This window comes from Emys orbicularis, chromosome 2, assembly GCF_028017835.1.
Source record: "Emys orbicularis isolate rEmyOrb1 chromosome 2, rEmyOrb1.hap1, whole genome shotgun sequence".
Classification (NCBI taxonomy): Eukaryota; Metazoa; Chordata; order Testudines; family Emydidae; genus Emys; species Emys orbicularis.
In genome coordinates, this window is record NC_088684.1 from 68,748,591 (window position 1) to 68,770,035 (window position 21,445).

Consider the following 21,445-nt stretch of genomic DNA (forward strand, 5'->3'; position numbering starts at 1 on the left):
ATCATCTTTGTATCATGAGTTATAAATACATGTAATATATCTGCAAAAAGAACAGGAGTACTTGTGGCACCTTAAAGACTAACAAATTTATTAGAGCATAAGCTTTCGTGGGCTACAGCCCACTTCTTCGGATGCATATAGAGTGTTTCACTCTATATGCATCCGAAGAAGTGGGCTGTAGCCCACGAAAGCTTATGCTCTAATAAATTTGTTAGTCTCTAAGGTGCCACAAGTACTCCTGTTCTTTTTGCGGATACAGACTAACACGGCTGCTACTCTGAAACATGTAATATATCTGCATCTCAAACCTGTGCTGTGTTTCTGGGTGACGCCCTCAGACACTGGCATCAGCACTATCTAGCCTGTTTGATGGCCCATCAAGGGCAATCAGCTGTACAATGACCCCATTGAGAGAAGCCAGGGGCTATGCCTTTGAGTCAGCAGGACATGTTTGGACATGTCTGTGCACAGGGGACTCCCAAGAGCTTTACCATGCCCATGTGCTGTGAGCTTGTGTTTGGGACAGAGGATATATCCTTTGCCGTGTGGCTTTTACAAAAAGGGAGCTATATCACCCAGGGCCGGTGCAACCACTAGGCGAACTAGGTGTTCGCCTAGGGTGCCAAGTGCTTGGGAGCACCAAAAAGTGATGCCCTGGCTTGGCAGGGAGGAGCCGCGTTTTGGAGGCACCGGAGAGCCAGAGCGTCGGCTTGTGGGGGCGGTGAGCCCCAGCCGGGGGGGGCGGCAGCCGCCCTGCAAAGGCGGCGGCGCCGCTAGCGGGAAGCAGCCGTGCCCCCCACCCCTCCTGCCCAGGCTGTGGCCCGGCGCCCGCACCCGGGGGCTCCTGCAGGCTGCAGCAGATGCATGTGGGCGGTGGCCCCCATGCGCCCCCCAGCTTCCCCCTCGCTGCTCTCGGGCTCTGCGGCTCCCGGGCATGTGAGCCGCCGCCGCCAGGGCCCTGAGCCTGCTCCGGGAGGGGCAGCGGCGGCTCACACTCCCGGGAGCTGCAGAGGCCGAGTGTGGGGAGGTGGGAGCTGGGGGCGCACGGGGGCCGCCGCCCGCATGCATCCGCTGCAGGAGCCTTCGGGGGGGGGGGGGCAGCCAGGCCGCAGCCCGGGCAGGCACACCCCCAAGCTCCCCCCTCACCACGCTCGGGTTCTGCGGCTCCTGGGCGTGTGAGCCGCCGCTGCCCCTCCTGGAGCAGGCTTCGGGCCCCTGCACCCCAGCGGTGGCGGCTTACATGCCCGGGAGCCGCAGAGCCCGAGCGCGGTGAGGGGAGTGCCGGGGGGCGCATGGGGGCTGGCGCCCGCATGCATCCGCTGCAGCCTGCAGGAGCCCCCGGGGGGGGTGCCGGGCCGCAGCCTGGGCAGGAGGGGCGGTGGGCGTGGCTGCTCCCCACTAGCGGCGCCGCTGCCTTTGCAGGGCTGCTGCCCCCCTGCGCCTTGCCGGCTCCTCCATGGCTGGGGCTCACCGCCCCCGCAAGCAGGACGCTCTGGCTCTCCGGAAGGCGGCTCCTCGCTGCCGAAGCGGCCCAAGCCCGGCAAAGCCAGTGAGTGGACTCGGGGAGGGGGCCACCGGGGTGGGGTAGGGAGGGCTCGCGAGGGCGCTGTGCACTCTCCAGGGGAGTTCAGGAGTTGGGGAGGGGGGAACCTGGTCTGGGGAGCAGCCCCTGGGCACGGCTGGCCCCTAGGGTCTATAAAGGCTCATTGGGATTTGTCCCTCAATGAACCGATGTGTGTGCGTGGGGGGGCAAGGTGGAAGTTTCGCCTAGGGCGCAAAATATCCTTGCATCGGCCCTGGTATCACCTCCATTTTGTCTTCAATCCTGCTTCTCTGATTGCTTTGACCATTTAACAACTCTCTTCTTGTTCTTTTCTTTTCTAATAAACCTTTGTTTTAGATCAGGGGTAGGCAACCTATGGCACGTGTGCCGAAGGTGGCACGCGAGCTGATTTTCAGTGGCACTCATGCTGCCCGGGTCCTGGCCACTGGTTCGGGGGGCTCTGCACTTTAATTTAATTTTAAATGAAGCTTCTTAAACATTTTAAAAACCTTATTTACTTTACATACAACAATACTTTAGTTATATATTACAGACTTATAGAAAGAGACCTAATAACGTTAAAATGTATTACTGGCACGCAAAACCTTAAATCAGTGTGAATAAATGAAGACTCGGCACACCACTTCTCAAAGGTTGCCGACTCCTGTTTTAGATACTAAAGGATTGGCTGGCAGAGAGGTATTCTGGATAAGATCCAAACTAGTATTGATCTGGTAATATAATGTCTGGTCCTCTGGGGATCAGAAGAACATTTTATATTGTTTTAAATACAGTTTAGAATAGAGTTTTAAATAACTTCTCACTTTACTGGACCTATTTGCTGACTGGGAGCCAGAGACTGGAATGCAATAAAGGGGGCTGTGTGATTTCTTTTTTTCAGCTTCTTGATAACCAGTGTGGGGGATCAGGAGCACAGTTTGTGATTGACTGGTGAATCTAACTACAGTGTTAACTATCAGTTTTAGGAGAATCTACTCTCCTTTTTGCAGCCCGCCCTGACTGTGGCATTTTCAGTGTGGGCTACCCTAGGCACCTCGGGTCACACTTACCACAGACCTTTTCACATTACAGACAGAGCTGGTAGTGATGCCTATAGTTGAGGGAGCCTAACACTCTACAATTCCATTTTCAACTGCTCGTAAAACTCTGCCAAAGCTTAATTTTTCAGCCAGAAGTTTTCCATGCTTGCCCTTTGTCTCAAGGTGAATACACCTGTACCCCAATATAACGCTGTCCTCGGGAGCCAAAAAATCTTACCGCGTTATAGGTGAAACTGCGTTATATCGAACTTGCTTTGATCTGCCGGAGTGCGCAGCCCCGCCCCTCCGGAGCACTGCTTTACCGCGTTATATCCGAATTCGTGTTATATCGGGTCGCGTTATAGCGGGGTAGAGGTGTATTTTATTTTAAAGTTTCCGCTCAAATGGTTCAGCCACCATGCATCATAATAGTATATGAGGATGTAGTTAAAAACTGTTTGTTCTACAATAGGCATGACTCATTCAGTGCACAGGATGGACAGTGAATGAGAGAGAGTTGTAAGAAGAGTATGGATGTTCTCTTGTGGTTAAGGCAGTAGCGTGAGACAGAAGAGGGCTGGATTCTATTCCTGATTCTGCCCAAGACTTCTTTTATGATTCATAGATTCCGAGGCCAGAAGGAATCATTGTGATCATCTAGTCTGACCTGGGTTACACAGGCTACAGGATTTCCACAAAACAATTTTGTTTCAACTACACATATCTTTTAGTAAAACATCCTATCTTGATTTAAAATTTCCAGTGATGGAGAACTAACTTGACAAGATCTAACTTGACAAAAATCTCTCTTTGATGAAATTACACGTTTGGTTGATAAAGGTTATTGCGTTGATGTAATAAACTTCTGCAAGTCATTTGACTTGGTACAGCACTAAACTTAAATTCAGAAACTAGAATGCTACAAAAACAATACAGTACTCATTAAATTGGTTAAAAACTGATTAACACGTCTCAAAATGTAGCTAAACAGGGAATTATCATCAAGCGGTTATTTTTCTAGTGGGGTCCTACAGGGATTGGTTCTTGGGACAACACAACTTAACGTTTTTATAAGTGATTTGGAAGAAAACAAAACCACTGATAGTTTGCAGATGACACAAAAGATTGCAGGAATGGTAAATAATGAACAGGACGGGTCACTGATCCTCAGCAATCTGAATCACTTGGTAAATTGGGTGCAAGCAAACAACATGCATTCAGTACGGCCAAATGTTAGGCCTATATCGAGGAAAAAAGAATGCAGGCCATATGTACAAGATAGAGGACTTTATCCTGTGAAGAGGTGATTGAAAAAGACTTGGGTGTCATGGTGCATAATCAGCTGAACGTGAACTCCCAGTGTGATGTTATGACCAAAAGGGCTAATGTGAACCTGGGATGCATAAACAGAGAAATATGGAGTAGGAGTAAAGACATTATATTACCTCTGTATTTGGCACTGGTATAACCACTATTGAAACCTGGTGTCCACAATTCAAGAAGGATGCTGAAAAACTGGAGAGGTTTCAGAGAAGAGCCACAAGAGTGATTAAAGGATTGGAAAACACGCTTTATAGTGATAAACTAAATAGATTGAGATCCTTGAGTCTAACAAAGAAAAAGAAGGTTAAAGGATGACTTGGCTATTCTACAAGTATCTAAATGGGGAACAGAAATTTGATAACAAAGGGCTCTTTAATCTAGCAGACAAAGATATAAGAAGATCCAGTGGCTGGAAGTTGAAGCTAGAAACATTCAGACTGGAAATAAGGTGCACATTTTTAATAGTGATGATAATTAACCACTGGAAAGATTTACCAAGGACTGCGGTGGATTCTCCATCACTGGAGATTTTTAAATCAAGATTGGATATTTTTTAAGAAAATCTACTCTAGTTCAACCAGAGCTATTGGACTTGAAACAGGAATTAATTCAGGAAGGTTCTAAGGCCTGTGTTATCCAAGTGGTCAGGCTAGATCACAGTGGTCCCTTCTGGCCTTAATCTACGAATTCTGCATAGATTAACGCATACTGTAAGTGGAGGAAATTAAGTCAATCTCTTGGAAGAGATACAGTGCAGAACATCCACTATACCTATTTACCGAATGTTATTAGTATATCCCAACCAAAAGGGGTTATTTCACTTCTACTAATACTGACAAGAACTGTTCCACTTTAGTAGGCTTCTTGATAGTCAATGAATTTCACATTGCACATGACGTAATTTAATAATGAAAATTCCTGTAGTAAGTGTACACTGGTAGAACAAGTCTTTTGTTTATATGATTTTTTCATATCTCTGGATCATCTAGTCATTTATGTTCATGAGCTGCCTATATGTGAACAAGCAATTGTATAGGTAACTGTCAGCTCTGCTTCTAGCAGCACACTGATATTCTAGAGCCCAAAAACATTGTTTATTTTGTACATTACCTAAGATGCTACTCAAGTTGGTATTCCAGGATGTATAATGATTTTCTTCAGCTTTCTTTATGTACTGAAAATCTGAACACTGAGCTTTGTTATTCAACAACTCTCCTCAAGTCCAGCGCTGGTTAAAGACACATGCTATAACTGGTTTGATTGATATGAAGAAGCAGTTAACACCCTGCCAGAAGGATAGGAGTTTGGAGGAGAGCGGCACACAAAATTGAGAGAGTAACGTACTGTTGTTCTAGAATGCAGTAAGGAAAAACAAACTGACATGAGTTATTCACTATCCAGTTTCCCAATATGTTAAGATATGTTGTAAAGGTAAAAGTTATTAACTACAGGCCTCTACTACAACAACTGATTCATTTGGATAAGGTTAAAAGCTAAATTTATATCAGAAAAGTTGCTTCTGAAAAGCTACTTGTGAATGATAACTTACCTGGTCAATGTCAGCATTGCGTGGCAGGAAATATACAATGTTGTTTGTGATCTTCTGGGACAGCTTGAAAATTTCAAATGTAGAGGCCAGTAAAGGAAAAAAAAGCTTGACATGGGTTCATTTGCTAGGTTAGAATATCCCCCATCTAGTGATTAGAGACATTACATTCTTCTAATTAGTCTATTAGTGCTACGCATTAGATACTCTTTTGAAATGTCAGACCTAGCACTACCAAAATGGATAAACTCTTCACATTCCATACATTTGCCCAGATGTTATGAAGTGTTTCATGTGTCAGAGTTTCACTAACATTGTTTCTTAAAATGAAAACAGTACCTGTTAAAACTGTCACACATTTTTCATTTGCTGGCTATTTTCTATCCCATATTCTGGCTTGATCCTTCTAATTAAATCACACATATATAAAAGATTAATTGAAAGTTACACACACACACACACACACATTATCAAGTTACCAAGAGGCCACCAGGTTGCTACAAAATATCAATATAGAAATGATCCAGTAACAATAAGACTGCTTTGTGCTATTGATTGGTTTCCTAGGATACAGACATCTGCTATGTTTTAGACAGTCTGGAAAAAGATTCTAAGTAACTAGGATGTACTTTTCATAAAAGGATAAGAAAATAGGTAACTAACTCTGAAACACAGCCCATGTGTTTTTGTAGGTAATTTCTTGAGTTAGGGAAAGTTTGTCTGGTTACATCAATTTATATTTTTATATGAAATATTTTAACACACTGGAAAGGAGCTCAAGAGTACTAGATGAATGTTTTATAAATAATTTATAAACGGGGAAAATGTTAGTGGAAATTCTAGCTTTTAAAACAGGTTTTATTTGTCAATTTTGAACAAAATATCTTAAGTATATATGTACAGTTTATTTATATTTAATTAAAGATTGCCTGTATTTTTAAAAATCTGACAATCATATCATCTAATAAATATGCAGATAGGTAATTAGGGCACCATGTTTGTTTGGGAGCTTTTTACTATAAATTAGAAAGCTGATGTATTTCTGTAGCCCACAGATGGGTCTTATCACATGCTTTATGCATTACTGCCTACATGAAAAAAAGTTTTCTTGTTTGTCAAAAAGCTACAAAAACAATTACCAGTTGCTCCAACTTCAAGTCCCAGCCTGATATCAAAACAAAGCAAAATACTAAGAATATCTTGGTTTTATTATCAGCATGACAAATGCCATTAACAGTGATGCACTGATTTAAAGACCTACCACAGTCTCATTAATTTTTTTGAAATAGAAGTCTGCTTTGCAGACAACTTTGCCTACTCTCGCCCACTCCAGTTTTTTTTTATTTTTAATAATTAAGTACATTTGCATGGAAAAAAAAGGCAACAGTTGCTTAGGAGTCTTCATATGTTCCTGCTGCTTACTCCTCATTTGAATTCTTAAGGCCAAATCCTCTGTTAATGAAGGAGAAAAAATCTGTCCCATAATCCTCTGGTTGCAACACCACAACTGATTAATATGAAGATGATCATGTCACATAAGATCATGGCCTCAAGAAAGAAAATAGAGGCAGGGAACATATGAAAAATCCTAAGCAACAAGATCATGTTTTCAAACAAATATACTTCATAGTTTGTTTTTTTTAATTGAAAGAAGAAGAAAAATCAAAAGCGATATCAACAATTGTTGTTTGATAATTTTTGGAGACACGTGATCTAAATCCACTGCACACTGATCTTGAAGGTAGATGCTCCTGAGCATTAACCCCAGCTTTAACACTACTCTCTGCATGGGCAAGTCACTAAGGACCAAGTTTCGTGTGTCCACTAATTCTGGGCACCTCAATTTTTGGGTATCCAACCTCAAACATTTAAGGCCTGATTTTCAACCGTGCTGTGCACCTGCAATTCCAAATCAAGTTCAAAGGAGCCCAAAGTATCAACAGAACAAGATAGAACCAAAGAATCCTGCATTGTTTTATCCTGCTAAAAGAAGTGAAGCTCTTGTTAATGTGTGAGAGCTATTGCTGTGAACATATGACTTTGAAAGGATATCCATCAGGTGATATCATTGTTCTAACATCAAAGATTTCTGCCGTGGCATAGTCAGGACCCCCCCACGGAGGGCTGAGGAACACAACATCTGCTTTTATATGAGAAGCCAGCAACATGAAGTCTCCACATATGAAGTCTATCTGATCAGCTACTCCATAAACTTCTGCATTATTGCAGGCAAGACTGATCTTAACAGGGTCAATATCGATTGCAATCACTGAAAAGAAGATGAAAGGAAAAAGAATTAACACTATGAAACACAAGCTGACAAAGTCATTGGACAGATGTCCATATTGCTTGCCAAAATAAGATGTTCCTTTGGTTAAGGTGCTATATTGTAGTTCTTAGGTGCATAACGCATTTATAAACCCACTAATTTTGTGTTCCCATTCGGGACTTCTATAAATATGTACACTTTTTGTCATATACTGATAGCCAATTATCTCAATCTTGTTGCTAAAGCACACCAAACTGTATTTCCTCAAAGGGGCAAATTCTTACCCTCCAACACTGGAAAGCAGAGGTTCCCAGATGCTGCAGAAACAGTAGAGTTTCACACTGCAGGAAGGAGGGAAAGCAGGTGAGATTTGGGAAAGCTGCCTGTGGTTGAACATACTCTGCATGCTGTGAAGCACAGTTCTGCAATGGCTCCCTGTGCATTCCTGAGCTGGGGTATTTGGAACTGTGCATCTGCTACTATGTTGATCTACCAACTCAACACTGGGCTGGAGCCCTGGTAGGCAATGCATTCTGGGAGGGCAAAGACTCCTTTCCTTGACACCAGCAGAACCCCCTAGGGTACATGGCTCGAACTCCTTGGCTGGCAGCTGATCTCACCCCAAGAATAAATGAAAGACAGGCTGCAAGAGATGACACTAATCAATAACTCTTCTGAAAAGTAAACTGAAACTATGTGCACCTGGTACAGCATGAGAGCTGTTATGATACAGTATAAACATTTACACAAAACTCAGTCACAAAATATAAAGAAAAAAACTAAGTTTAGATTAAAAGAATAGTTACAGAAATAACTGAATGTGAACTGCCAAATTTAGCATAGATCACATCATCATCTGCCTTCCCCAGAAAATATTCAGCACTAGAATATGAATCTGCTTTGCACCCATGAACATTTAGTGAGAGATTCCATGGAGCAGAATATTGAGTATTATATGTTTTCACTGAAGAAGTTGCTTTCACTCCATTAGTGCAGTAGCAATAAATTATCAATGTAAAAATACGCTTATTTTAGATTAACATTACTTAGCAGGAACTGGCTCAGCTGCACCAGCATGTGCTCCTATTATTGGCAGTATTTTATAGACCATATGTAATGTGCTTATAAGTGGCACACAATTGCATACTGCATAGTTGTCATGGAAACAAGAAGCTGTAAACTGCTCTTCTGACACACACTGCTGATTAGCTTAACTTTCTGTGCCTCACCAGAATCAGATCAACTGAATAAAAAAAAAAACCTAAAAGATTCTTGGGGACTGTGGGATTATTAAACCTGATAAATGATTTCTTGAGAAAAACTATTCTTGGGAACATCTCTTATACACTGTTTTTCTTAACCTGTTGGAGTGAAGAGCATTTTCCTCCCATATTCTTTTCATCTCTTTTTGGCGAGGGGAGACTAGATGGCACTTTTCTCAGAGCCAGTCAATGATGTCCCTTAGTTTGTCACAGGCATTGTCCCAGGAAGTCTGTTACAAGCTGAACCTAACTTCCACAGCAAATTCTTTAGATTCTGCACCACTCTGATGTGGGAGACTGGAAATATTGCAGCAGCTTCATTCAAATTAAAAATGGAGTGTCTTCATTAATTTGTATTATTCATTTTAATTTTAATCAGTACTGTAGCCCCTGTGTTATTTATTTTTATATTAAATTATCCCAGCCCAATCCCTACAGAGCTATGGGAGTCTACTTGGGCTTGGGATATACACATCATACAGATTAGCTATTTTACTAAACCACGTGATAAATAAAATAACTTTGAATAATGCAACAAGTGATCATCTTTGGCTAAAATAAACTGATTAAAATATGCATGGCAGAAACACAAGAGCAGTCCTGTTTTTTTCAAATATATAAACAAAAAGGTTGACATGCTTATGCTGGAGTAAAAAAATTCATCAATAGTATATATCGCAGTAGAACATAATGAATAAGGTAAAACACATGTAGAAATCCGGTATCAGGACTACTGGTAGAGAGAACAGGGGATGGGGTGGGGAAATCACTATATACAAACAGATGATTACCTCTTTTTGATGCCAAGGCAAACTGAATAGCATTTCCTCCAACTCCACAGAATGCATCCACTACTATATCACAGTTGAAGGACTGCCTGACACGGCTTGCAATATGCTTAGCAATCTTCTCAGGTGTAACAGAAAACCAACCCTCTGATGGAGGCAGCGTGGGAAGGGACGGAGAGAAAATTTGTCAATTGTTTCCAAAATCAATCATTCAAAAGAACTAAACAGAGGCTGAACATTAAATTAAGCCCAGCAACTTTGGCACCATGCATTTTACTAGGGAATTATGGGATTGACCCTGTAAGGTTCTGAATACTAATTCGATACAACAGTTTACTTTAAGTCCAGGAGTAGTCCCACTAAAGTCAGCCTACTCATGTAATTACAGCTAAACATATACTTCAGTGCTAGATTGAGCCAAAGTGCTCAGCACTTTGTAGGATCAAGCCCTACAATACTGTGATGAAAAGATAATGGTTTATACTTAAGTCACAACAACACCATTATGTTACAAACAAATATACGGCAGATCCAGAATTTATGTTAAAATTAAAACAGAGCTGAAATAAAATGGTAGAGAAGACACAACATGGGTCTTTATAACTGAAGTTCTGTATGCCTAATATTTCTCCTTATATTTACATGGGGACTGCTTGAAAATGGGGGCTGCTTGAAATAAGATGATAAAAAAACCACAAGAAGTTGTTATACAATCACTAGTCTTTCTGCAAATTTATGACTTTTTTCCTTGGAGAACCCATACAGATCTATGTAAAGCTGTATTTTAGCAACTGACTAAATTTAGAGCATTTAATATGCAAACATGACATGTAATCAGCATATTTCAACATTGGAAGTTTATTTGGCCATATACAGATTACACCTTTTGCCATCTGATTTCTGAAGACCACTGCTGACCCAAATTAATCAAATAGAATATGGTATAATTACAGGCAGCTCAATTTTCAGAAAAGATCAGGTCTGACATATGTGGCAGATCCTCAGCAGAGATCAACGTAGCTCTATTGAAATCAATGAGCTATGCTGATCTGCACCAGATCACTATACATTTGTTCATACATGCCACAATGATTAAATTATTATTCACTTCTGCTTTGTTTTTTCTTATCAGATGATGAAAGTGCAGGTTTAAATACCTTTACACTGCAATGTTTGCACGCTCCAGCTAATAACATACCTCTATCTAATTTAATCCCCTCATCAAACCGAGAAAACAGTCTGTAACGCTGTGCCCAGTATTTGGCCAGCTCAGGATCAGCAGCAATCTCAGCAGGAAAAGATGGTGGTGTAGTTCTATTCTTTTTTTTCTTTTTTTTTTTCTTTTGGGTATTTCTTCTTTCAGTTGGTTCTGCTACAACTGAAAACACCAAATTACAAAGTTAGCATCATTACAGAAATCCCTCATTTCAAGGGTGAGGACTGTAGCATGTAAGTAAATATATGGCAACTATTATAATGCCCTATCTAAGCACACTGCTGGATTACATATGCGGTCATTTGCAGGATTCTGCAGGTTGGTGACCTGAGCTAGAGACACTCATGGTTACGTTTGTGCAGGCTGCAGTGGTTCCATACCAAATTTCCAGTACAGATATAGCTAGGCCACAAACCCATTATTAAGACAGAAAGGGGAATACTGATGAAGTGTCTTGTGGTGGGTTTGGATTGGCAGGGCAAAGGGAAGAGAATGAGAGCTCAGAGTGGCATTAGGAACTTGGGGTGAATTTACAGTTGGAGCACCACCCCCTGACAAGCTTCTCTGATCTGCACCCCCGCCACAGTGTCAAACCCTCCTGCTCACCAATGTCAAGTCTAGTTATCTTGGCTGCTTGGTTCCTGTACTTATTGCCCCTGACTTAGCTGTTAAGCTGACTGGTTAACTGGCAAAGGGGTGAATCTCAGCAGATTTACCATTCTTTTCAGCAGATGGCAATATAGTTGACACTGCATAATTAACAATTGTTAACCAAATCAGAGGGCAATTTCGTGACCAAGTATAAGCAACTGAATTATGCTTTGTATTTAAACCAGAAATCAAAGCTGATCTACACAGAAGAATTATGTAATACCAATCTTATATTAAAATAAGTAAAACTGCAACCACAGGAACAATGGAATGTATATGGGATCCTCAGTAATCCTATTCCTTTGGAGTATAATAAGTGTTAAATAAAAAAAAGGCTCATAAAATACTGGACTTTTTTTTTCTAGAAAATAAAGTAATGTTAGTATTGACACATTATATGTTCCTTGAGGCTCAGTGCAATAACATATCCAAGAACCCAAACTCTGACAGTCCAGACATTTGTTTTAATTGAATCAATCCCTACTAAGGACTCTCCCTCACTACTGAAACAATGCAGCTGCAATGAGGGAGTTCACTGGGAGTAAAGAAGATTGTCAAACTGCTGTTCATTACAAGCCCCAAAGAATCATTATTAAAAACAGTGGCAAGGTCAGAATTTATTCAGAAAAATGCCAAAGCCACCTTCACCCGCACTGGCACTGCACAAACCAAATCTCAGTTTGCAAGATTTTGACTGAAAAATTTAAGAATATAGTAAGTTTCATTAAGGAAATATAAAATGACAAATAGATTGGTAAAGAAACCTTACAGGATAAAGTTTATAACCAATTTGCCTCCAGTTATTAAAAACTGTACGTACCTTGACTCACACTTTCTGTTTCTACCTGAAGATAATCTGGAATATCCAGAGCAACTAGCTGTCGTCCAGAATGACATTCCTGTCTTCCTGAGCTCGGAGAGATAGAGCCACTTGCTGTTGCGTCTTCCTTCTCCTTTTCTTCAAGGTTATTTGTTCCAAGTTCATAACTAACAATGCTGGAAGATAGCGGGTCATGCTTTTTCACACTGAGATTATTACTTTGTGAACTTTCCTGTTCCTCTGAGTCACTGCTTGTAGAGGAGCCCTGCACCTTATCCTGAGCAAAGGATTCCTGGGACATAATCTCCTCCACAGGTTCACTAACCTGTTTTAGGAACTTCTCTACCTGGAATTGTCAAGTATCACAAATAATTAGATTGCACCATCATCACAATGAAATAAGGCAGTTTAAACCAGTGGCTCTCAACCTTTCCAGACTACTGTACCCCTTTCAGAAGTCTGATTTGTCTTGTGTACCCCCAAGCTTCACCTCATTTAAAAGCTACTTGCTTACAAAAATCTGACATAAAAATACAAAAGTGTCACAGCACATTATTAATGAAAAATTGCTTACTTTTTCTTATTTTTACCATATAATTATAAAATAAATCAACTGGAATATAAATATTGTACTTGCACTTCGGCGTATAGTATAAGAGAAGTATAAACAAGTCATTCATTGTCTGTATGAAATTTCAGTTTGTACTGACTTCGCTAGTGCTTTTTATGTAGCCTGTTGTAAAACTAGGTAAATAGCTATATGAGTTGATGTACCCCCGGAAGACCTCTGCGTATCCCCAAGGGCATGTGTATCCCTGGTTGAGAACCACTGGTTTAAAACTCTCTTCCACTGATATAGCAATAGTTCATATTAACGTATTATATACCCTAAAAAAACTGTTGATAATCTTAAGTTTGCACAGTTAAAAGTGAATGTGCAAACTGCTTCTTTGGACCAATGAATCAATATATGATCAGACTAATTCTTCAAATACTAAATAATAATACAGATTTTCCTTTACAACTTTAGATACGCATTCTCTGTGTGTGCAGGAGACAAAATCCATGCAATTAATTCATATAAGTAGTACAATAATCCAATTTCACAGAATTCATTAGAGATGAAAACAAAGAATAATATGAAAAACTTTCTGGCATATGTAGGCCAAATTTACAGCTTTTTAGTTAACTGTCTCATCCTGTGAACTGCATTTAAAGAAGGCTGCAAAGTGCATGTAAATTAGCTCCACGTTAGCTGCCTCTTCCGCTGAATTGTACCTAAGGAAGGCTGCGTGTAGTAGGAAATTCCATCAAAATAAGTTTATTCTCTCTTTAGAAGAGAGAGAGAGAGAGAGAGAGAGAGAGAGAGAGAGCGCGAAATCTTCAATGTGAAATGCCCTGGAGAAAAACTACCAGAACGCCTTATCTAATGTTAACAGTTGGAGCCCTGATCCTTCAAAGATCTCCACATATGGTTAACCTTAACATTACCGCTATTGTCTTTGCAAGACTGGGCTTACATCAGCAGGAGACAGACCCCCTCATGTAAATCGTAGAAAGTATACAGTTATTTTCAAATAGCCACATATTTCTTTCTTAATCCCCCCAAAGTGGAATTTTCCCCAGAAGTACACTGGCCTCAGGTGCAGGGTGGGCAATACTCAGTCTTAGATCAGTGAGTTTAGTGACAAGTTTAAGGTCCATCACACCACTACCCACCAGTGTAGAAAATTAATTTTGCAATAGGAGAGTTGGAAATCCCGTGAGCCCTAGAAGAATGTGAGATAACAAATCTTAAAAAGGAGGCTGTTAACTAGAAAAATCACTTGTATAACAAGTTTCTCTAAATATGTTACTAATTCCTAGGCAAAAAATCTGTTAAAATAGAGTTAAGATTGAGATTACATTAAAGTAGGTACAGGTAAACAAACCCAACAAGAATACTGAAGTTATCAAAATAAATAACAAGGGAGAAAAAGTGATGACTAAAAATCAATGGCTACAGTCTATAATAGTGAACAATCTAGTAGCTTCTGTTGAGTCAGGCTGAAACCTAAACCAATGATTTGGGTGATCACAGCAACGATATAGCAAATGTCCTGGTGATGGACAGGAGAATGGATAAAGCTTTTTGGGGGTATTTTTATGTGCAATAAAAAGTTATGCAGGTGTATACAATTCACTATAGCATACAAATATTTTTTCCTCACTATTAATGCATGTATTTCAAAATGCAAACACATGCATTTAAAAATGCAGGTAATTCAGCGGTCTATAACAGTGGTGGGCAACGCATGAAGCCCATCAGGGTAATCTGATTGCGGGCTGCGAGACATTTTGCTGACGCTGACCATCCGCAGGCACCGCCCCCCACAGCTCCCAGTGGCCGCGGTTCTCTGTTCCCAGCCAATAGGAGCTGTGAGAAGCGGCAGCCAGCACATCCCTGTGGCCCCTTCGCCTGCAGGCACCGCTTCCCACAGCTCCCACTGGCCGGGAACATAGAACCGCGGCCACTGGGAGCTGGGGATGGTGGTGCCTGCGGACGGTCAACATCAGCAAAATATCTCGCGGTCCGCAATCAGATTACCCTGATGGGCTGCATCCGGCGCGGGCCACAGGTTGCCCACCATTGGTCTATAACACTGCTCTACAGCCAAAATGCTTCTGAAATAAATGTAGTCAAACTTTACTAATTCTGGGTCACTGAGAACGAAAATGATGCTTAAAATTGTTGATTGGCTCTAGTTTTCAAGATATGCTATTGGGTCAGTATATACGACCCTTGACTTGGGAATGGCGGAGGATAAGTGAGTTATAAAGGGAAGGGATCTCAATTTAAACCAGAAATGACTAAAATACATCTTTGACTGGATCTATGAATAAATCTATGACTGGGTTTGGACAGTACTTGCTTTTTAGGCAAAACAATGAATGATGCAATCTGAAGCTGATATTGCGTCATACATGATATGAATTGCATCATGTTATTCCTAGAAGTCATGGATGATGCAATCATAACGAAGCTTACATCACTCTGCTGAACAAATTGCCCTATATCAGCTCTAGAAATCATACAGTGTCATGCTCTCTTATTTGTCAGTGTTTGATTTTGCAAAGGGACACATTTCTATTTAGCCAAAGTGAGCAGAGATGCGTCGTACTTGTGTGAACAGTGCAGATAACTTCTGCTATGTTTGTGGTGAAGTGACTTTTGCATCACAAAAGCGCAGTATAACCACTATGGTTAAGAAAGCCTATCACCTTTATTTTGGCTGCAAAATTGGAGATCAGGACAAGAGGTGGGCCCCACACATATGCTGCAACACTTGTGCAACGAATCTTCCCCAGTGGTTGAACAGGAAAAGGAAATCTATGCCTTTTGCAGTGCCAATGATTTGGAGAGAGCCAACAGATCATACCAGCAATTGTTACTTCTGCATGGTGCCTCCAGTTGGGAAAGGTGTGTCAAAGAAGAAAAAGTGGACTGTGCATTATCCAAACATTCCATCAGCTATACGCCCAGTACCACACGGAGAAGGACTGCCGGTTCCTGATGCACCAGAATCATTCTCACTTGAGTCAGACGAGGAAGAGGATGAAACTTCTGGTCCTGAACCATCAATGTCACAGGACCCACATTTTCTCCCATCCTCCTCCTCTGAATCACACCTCATAACACAAGGTGAACTGAATCACGTTGTCAGGGATTTGGAACTACCCAAGAGTAAGGCAGAGCTGTTGGGCTCCAGACTACAGCAGTGGAATCTCCTGGCAGGTGATGTTAGGGTTTCCATGTTCCGTGACCGTCAAAAGGATCTTGTCCCATTCTTCTTCATGGAAGGTGATCTTGTAGCCTGCAACAACATCGATGGTGTGATGGCAGCCCTCAACATCGTTCACGATCCAGATGAGTGGAGACTGTTCATTGATTCATCGAAGACGAGTCTTAAAGCTGTTTTACTGCATAATGGCAATGTTTTGCCATCAATTCCAGTTGGTCATGCAGTCCATATGAAGGAAACCTATGACAACATGAAACAACTTTTGAGGTGCATAAACTATGACCAACATCAGTGGCAGCTTTGTGGCGATTTGAAGGTTGTTGCTCTCTTGCTTGGTCTGCAGACTGGATACACAAAGTACTGCTGTTTTCTCTGCGAATGGGATAGTCGTGCAAGAGATTCCCACTACATCAAGAAAGATTGGCCACTCCGACAGTCATTGGAGCCTGGGAGGAAAAGTGTTCAGCATCCACCACTTGTTGAATCAAGGAAGATTTTGTTACCACCCTTACACATCAAGGCCATTGACAAAACACAAGCAGCTTTCAAGTACCTCCGTGGAAAATTTCCAAGGTTAAGTGAAGCTAAGATAAAGGAAGGTGTCTTTGTTGGTCCTCAGATTCGTGAACTTCTTCGAGATGATGCATTTGACCATGCACTGCGTGGCAAGGAAAAGACGGCATGGAAAGCCTTCCAGTTAGTGGCAATAAATTGTCTCGGAAACAACAAGGCAGACAACTACAGGTTGTTGGTGGAAAACCTCCTCAAGGCATACAAAAGCCTTGGTTGCAACATGTCACTAAAGATACATTTTTTGCACTCTCATCTAGATTTTTTTCCACCGAACTGCGGAGCAGTGAGCGACGAGCACGGCGAGCAATTTCACCAGGACATTGCAACAATGGAGAAACTCTATCAGGGCAAATGGAGCCCATCAATGCTTGCAGACTATTGCTGGACAGTGACAAGAGATGCTCCATTTAATGAATACAAGAGACAAGCCAAGAGGCGCCGAGTAGACACTGAATAGGACTAAACTATGTACATAATAGTTTTTTGCCTTTTGTTTCATAATACATTTTATTTATATAACCCTTTTGCTGATTTTTAAAGTGTTACATAAACAGGACAGGTGAAATATTATCATGTAAAGCAACCATAAACACATGAAAAGACCTAGGTTTACAATTTATGATTAAAACTCTACTATCTACACAATATACTTAGACATAAAATGTAAAAACTTAAATATCTTAGAAACAGTAGCCAATCAGTTGTTTTAATTGTCATATTTGAATTCAGCACATCAAAATACATAATAAATAGCACATTTTATCTCTGAAGCAGATGACTTCTCAAAAATTGTAGACCAGTGTAATTAGAAACATATATACACATTACTGAACAAATGAGGAATCTAGAGGTAACGAAAGCTGTTTATATAAGTTGGCTGTTAAGATGACATTCTTAAAAAGTGACATTCTTCAAAACAACTCATGAAGAGTCTTTCACTGTTTTGATATGCTTCCTGACTAGAGTGCTTTTTACTAAAGAAAGATGTGTAAGCAATAAAGAGACCCAGGTTGATGCTTAATAATGTGCAATCATTTGATCTTTACTGGCCTAAACATTCCCGTTTTCACAGTTCAATAATAGTTATCAGAACAAACACGGATACATCTATGGTACTGTGGTTAGGGTGCTTTGCTATACCAGTGCTAATAAATAAACTTATAAGAAATACTTATACCTTACTCAAAGTTTTACTTTTTTGGCAAGACAACATTTCTGACTCTTCTGTGAAGAAGATGTGTTTGTTTTTTCTCTTGACTGGTTTGCGCATGTCCAAGAACTGGGATTTGAGCTTTGCATTTTTCTCCAAATACTGGACCTTTCTGCAGCTAAAGTTTGAAATTCCCCCATATCTGAAATCAAAAATAACTGATTAAGAACAGAAGTTTAAATATGTGGGATTCAGCTGTTATGAAATGTTAAAGAGAGACTGTCAGGGTTGACAGGCCAAACATTATCTTAAAATTACACTTTTCAGCCTAAATACAAATTTAACTATCCAGATCTCCCCATAAAATTAAAATATTTGCATATTACACAGTGTGTGTTAATGACACCTTATCTTACAAGTAAAATGGACTCCATACTGGATGGATCCAAACTAAAACATCCTCCTCCGCAAGTTTGTAGACCATGCCATGAACCAATGGAAACTGTTTTCATGATGAAATAAAACACTGTCAACATCTGCATTAACAGGACAGTGGCTTTGTCCTAATATAATGAAGCCACAATAAGTTCCTATCTGGCTCCTAACTAGACACCAAACTTTTAAAAGCTGATTAACAATCAGAGTCCTCAGGAGCAGAGAATTTAAGAGACTAATTCATAATTTCACAAAACCGAGATATCTATAAAACCACACGCATTTTAACAAAACATGAGTTATACTTTAGGATGCCATCTAATTTAAACCTTTGTTATTTGTTACCTTCACTTCAAAGCACTTTTATTATTCTCTAATTCACCTTTAACACTTTGCATCCCTCCTTTCCACCCCTACAATCACCCAAAGATAAACCTACAGTTTTATTAAGCACAAACACTAATTTTCAAAATAACCTTCAAATAACTTAATAGTCAAAAGGAACAGAGATTGCTGGTACACTTGAAAATAATAGTTATGGGGAAGCTAGTGCGTAAAAGGAGCTAATCTTCGGAGGGCGGGGGGAGAGGGAGGGAGGAACACTGAATTTGCTTATAAGTCATTACTTTTGTCCTGCACCATGCTTGAATCCCAGAAGAGAACAGGTTTCCTCAGGATCTGCAACAGGATTTTCATCTGCATCCAGTTCATGGCTATAAAGAAACCCAGATACCAGTTACTTTCTGTAAAAAGTTACCATTTTTATTACAGTTCCTACTAAGAGAGGAAAATTCCCATTAACACTGGCAGACTCCACAGCCTGTACTCTTATCTTCTGGGTTTTAAAGGCTACATCATGAAGAAACTCAAGTATTAATGAAGTTTTAATATACACATCAGTAAGTATCACAGACAGTGACCTTTCCATTTATATCCTCCAAGTCACAAGCTGGACAAGGGCAATCTGTCCATATGAATGGAGATAATAGGCTTTTTCTACCTCAAGGCATAAGCATTTCTTGTTCTTATGCTACTGGAACGACATTAACACATTAGCATTACCACCTAAACTAGTAACTACTTAATACTGTTCCCATTCCTTCTCTCACCATCCCCCAAAATAAAAAAGCAGGTTTTTATGCCAATTACAAATAAACAAGTCCATTCTCAACAGAAGGTGTATCCCATCTAATTTAACAATCTGGTGACATAAGTGTGTATATACCTCCCATAGAGTTTGGAAGTCAGGGCTCTAAATTCTTTCCTTGGAATAAAGAAAGAGAGACCTCCAACCAACACAGAAGCTCCATGCTGTCAGATGGGAAGATAAGGAGGCAGGAAAGCCAATTATTATTATTTGCATTGCAGGAATAGCCAACTGATCCAATCAGGATCAGGGCCCCATTGTGCTAGGAGCTGTTCTAATACACAGGAACACACAGAAACGGATTTTAGAAATAGAAAAAACGAATTTATTACTTGCCTCCTCTTGAGTTTGGCATGTTTATATTCAGGTGGCTCATCCTCTTCTTCGTCTTCTTTCTTATCATTGTTGTATGATCCTCTTTTGTCATTTGAATTTGGTCTAGATGGCTCCTGTAAATCTAAAGAGGCATAAAAACGGCACTGTTTTTGTTTGTCCAATCATCTCTTCTCCAGTCTACAGAAAACTAAATATTTTGGAGCTTTTTTTTAAAAAAAAAAAAAGTACACTAATATGTATTTGAGTCTGACAAACAAGTGATTACCAAACCACACATACCTTTGCTTTTCTCCATCTTAAGTCTCAATATATCAACAGTTATGTTTCCTCTGCTGTTTTAAAGGATCTTTAAATATTTGGCAACATCAATTTTAGAAACTCAAAGGTTTCCATATATGAAAAGTCTATACAGGACAATCCCCATTTGGCTTCCCTGTCCTTTTTAAAAAATAACTGCAAGTTAATAAGTTAGGATTTTCATCCCTTCTCTCATCTTAATGGTTAAGAGCAAGTCTGCCAGGATAGTGCAGTGACATTGGCTAAAGAACTCACAGCAGCACTCAAACAACTCACTGGCAGTCCCAGGGCTAGGGGCAGCAATTTAAGGAGAATAGAGGGGATTCAGAAGGAAAGGAGGGATGGGGGAGGCTGCTGAGAGTTGGCTCCAACCTCCTGCCTCTGGTGTTTCTGTGAAGCTGCCAGGAGAAGCGGGAAAATCTGTCCGCTATCTATACTCCTCAGCAGTGGCTACTACAGGTTTCTGCATCAACCTCCTAACACCTCAGCCACTGCTGGTCTTGCATATTCCACCCCTCCTCTTAAGCAGAAGAAACCACAGAGCAGTACAAAAGGGTTATACGGGCTGCCTCTGGGGAGCGCAGGAAGGCACAAGGCAAGCAGCTCCTGGAAGCATGTCCCCCCCCCTCCGGCTCCGAGGCGCGGCTAGGCGGCTCTGTGCGCTGCCTTAACCGCAGGCACCGCCCCTGCAGCTCCCATTGGCCGGGATCAGTGTACTACGTAGGAGCCGGGGGGGGAGGGGGGAGGAAGGGTCATGCCGGCTGCTTTCTGGGAGCCACGCGGAGCGGGGTAAGCCCCCAACCCCGCTCCTTGGCAGGAGCTGAGGATCACATAAATGGTTTGATGGGCCGGATGTGGCCCGCGGGCCGTAGTTTGCCCATCTGGCTTATACAGTACCACCAACTTGATTTGTTCATACCTAATAGTTTATAGTGCAGTAAGCAAATGGATGCCTTGTGATATTACATACATTGAATCAAACAAAAACAGATGTTCAGGTACAGTATTTTGGGGCAGACATGAGAAGATGGAGTGAAGAAAGGATTGTATGGTTATAAGGACTTTCCTTCAAAATTGATCTTTCACAGGCCAGATTTATTAAAACATCTATTTCTGTTCTATTTACTCCAACCTACTGAGTGAGATATATACTAGGAGGAAGCCAATTGGTCTGTGTTTTTACAGTAAAAGCTTTGTTATCCGGCATGTTGGGGAAATGAGGGGTGCCATTAAGTCAAAAAATCCAGTTAATTAAGAGGGTGGGAGT

At 41.0% G+C, this 21,445-nt stretch overlaps 1 protein-coding gene across 1 annotated transcript in view; it reads right to left on the minus strand.

The window, feature by feature from the left end:
• Positions 1-21,445, minus strand: part of TGS1 (trimethylguanosine synthase 1) — a 48,625-nt gene that overhangs the window by 14,046 nt on the left and 13,134 nt on the right. The window contains exons 5-12 of the mRNA XM_065398574.1: positions 19,882-20,002; positions 19,025-19,111; positions 17,991-18,165; positions 12,459-12,804; positions 10,970-11,149; positions 9,775-9,918; positions 7,505-7,721; positions 5,456-5,534 (exon numbers count right to left, since the gene is read on the minus strand). Coding sequence (XP_065254646.1) covers positions 5,456-5,534; positions 7,505-7,721; positions 9,775-9,918; positions 10,970-11,149; positions 12,459-12,804; positions 17,991-18,165; positions 19,025-19,111; positions 19,882-20,002 — 1,349 coding nt within the window. The remainder of the gene's footprint in view (positions 1-5,455; positions 5,535-7,504; positions 7,722-9,774; positions 9,919-10,969; positions 11,150-12,458; positions 12,805-17,990; positions 18,166-19,024; positions 19,112-19,881; positions 20,003-21,445) is intronic.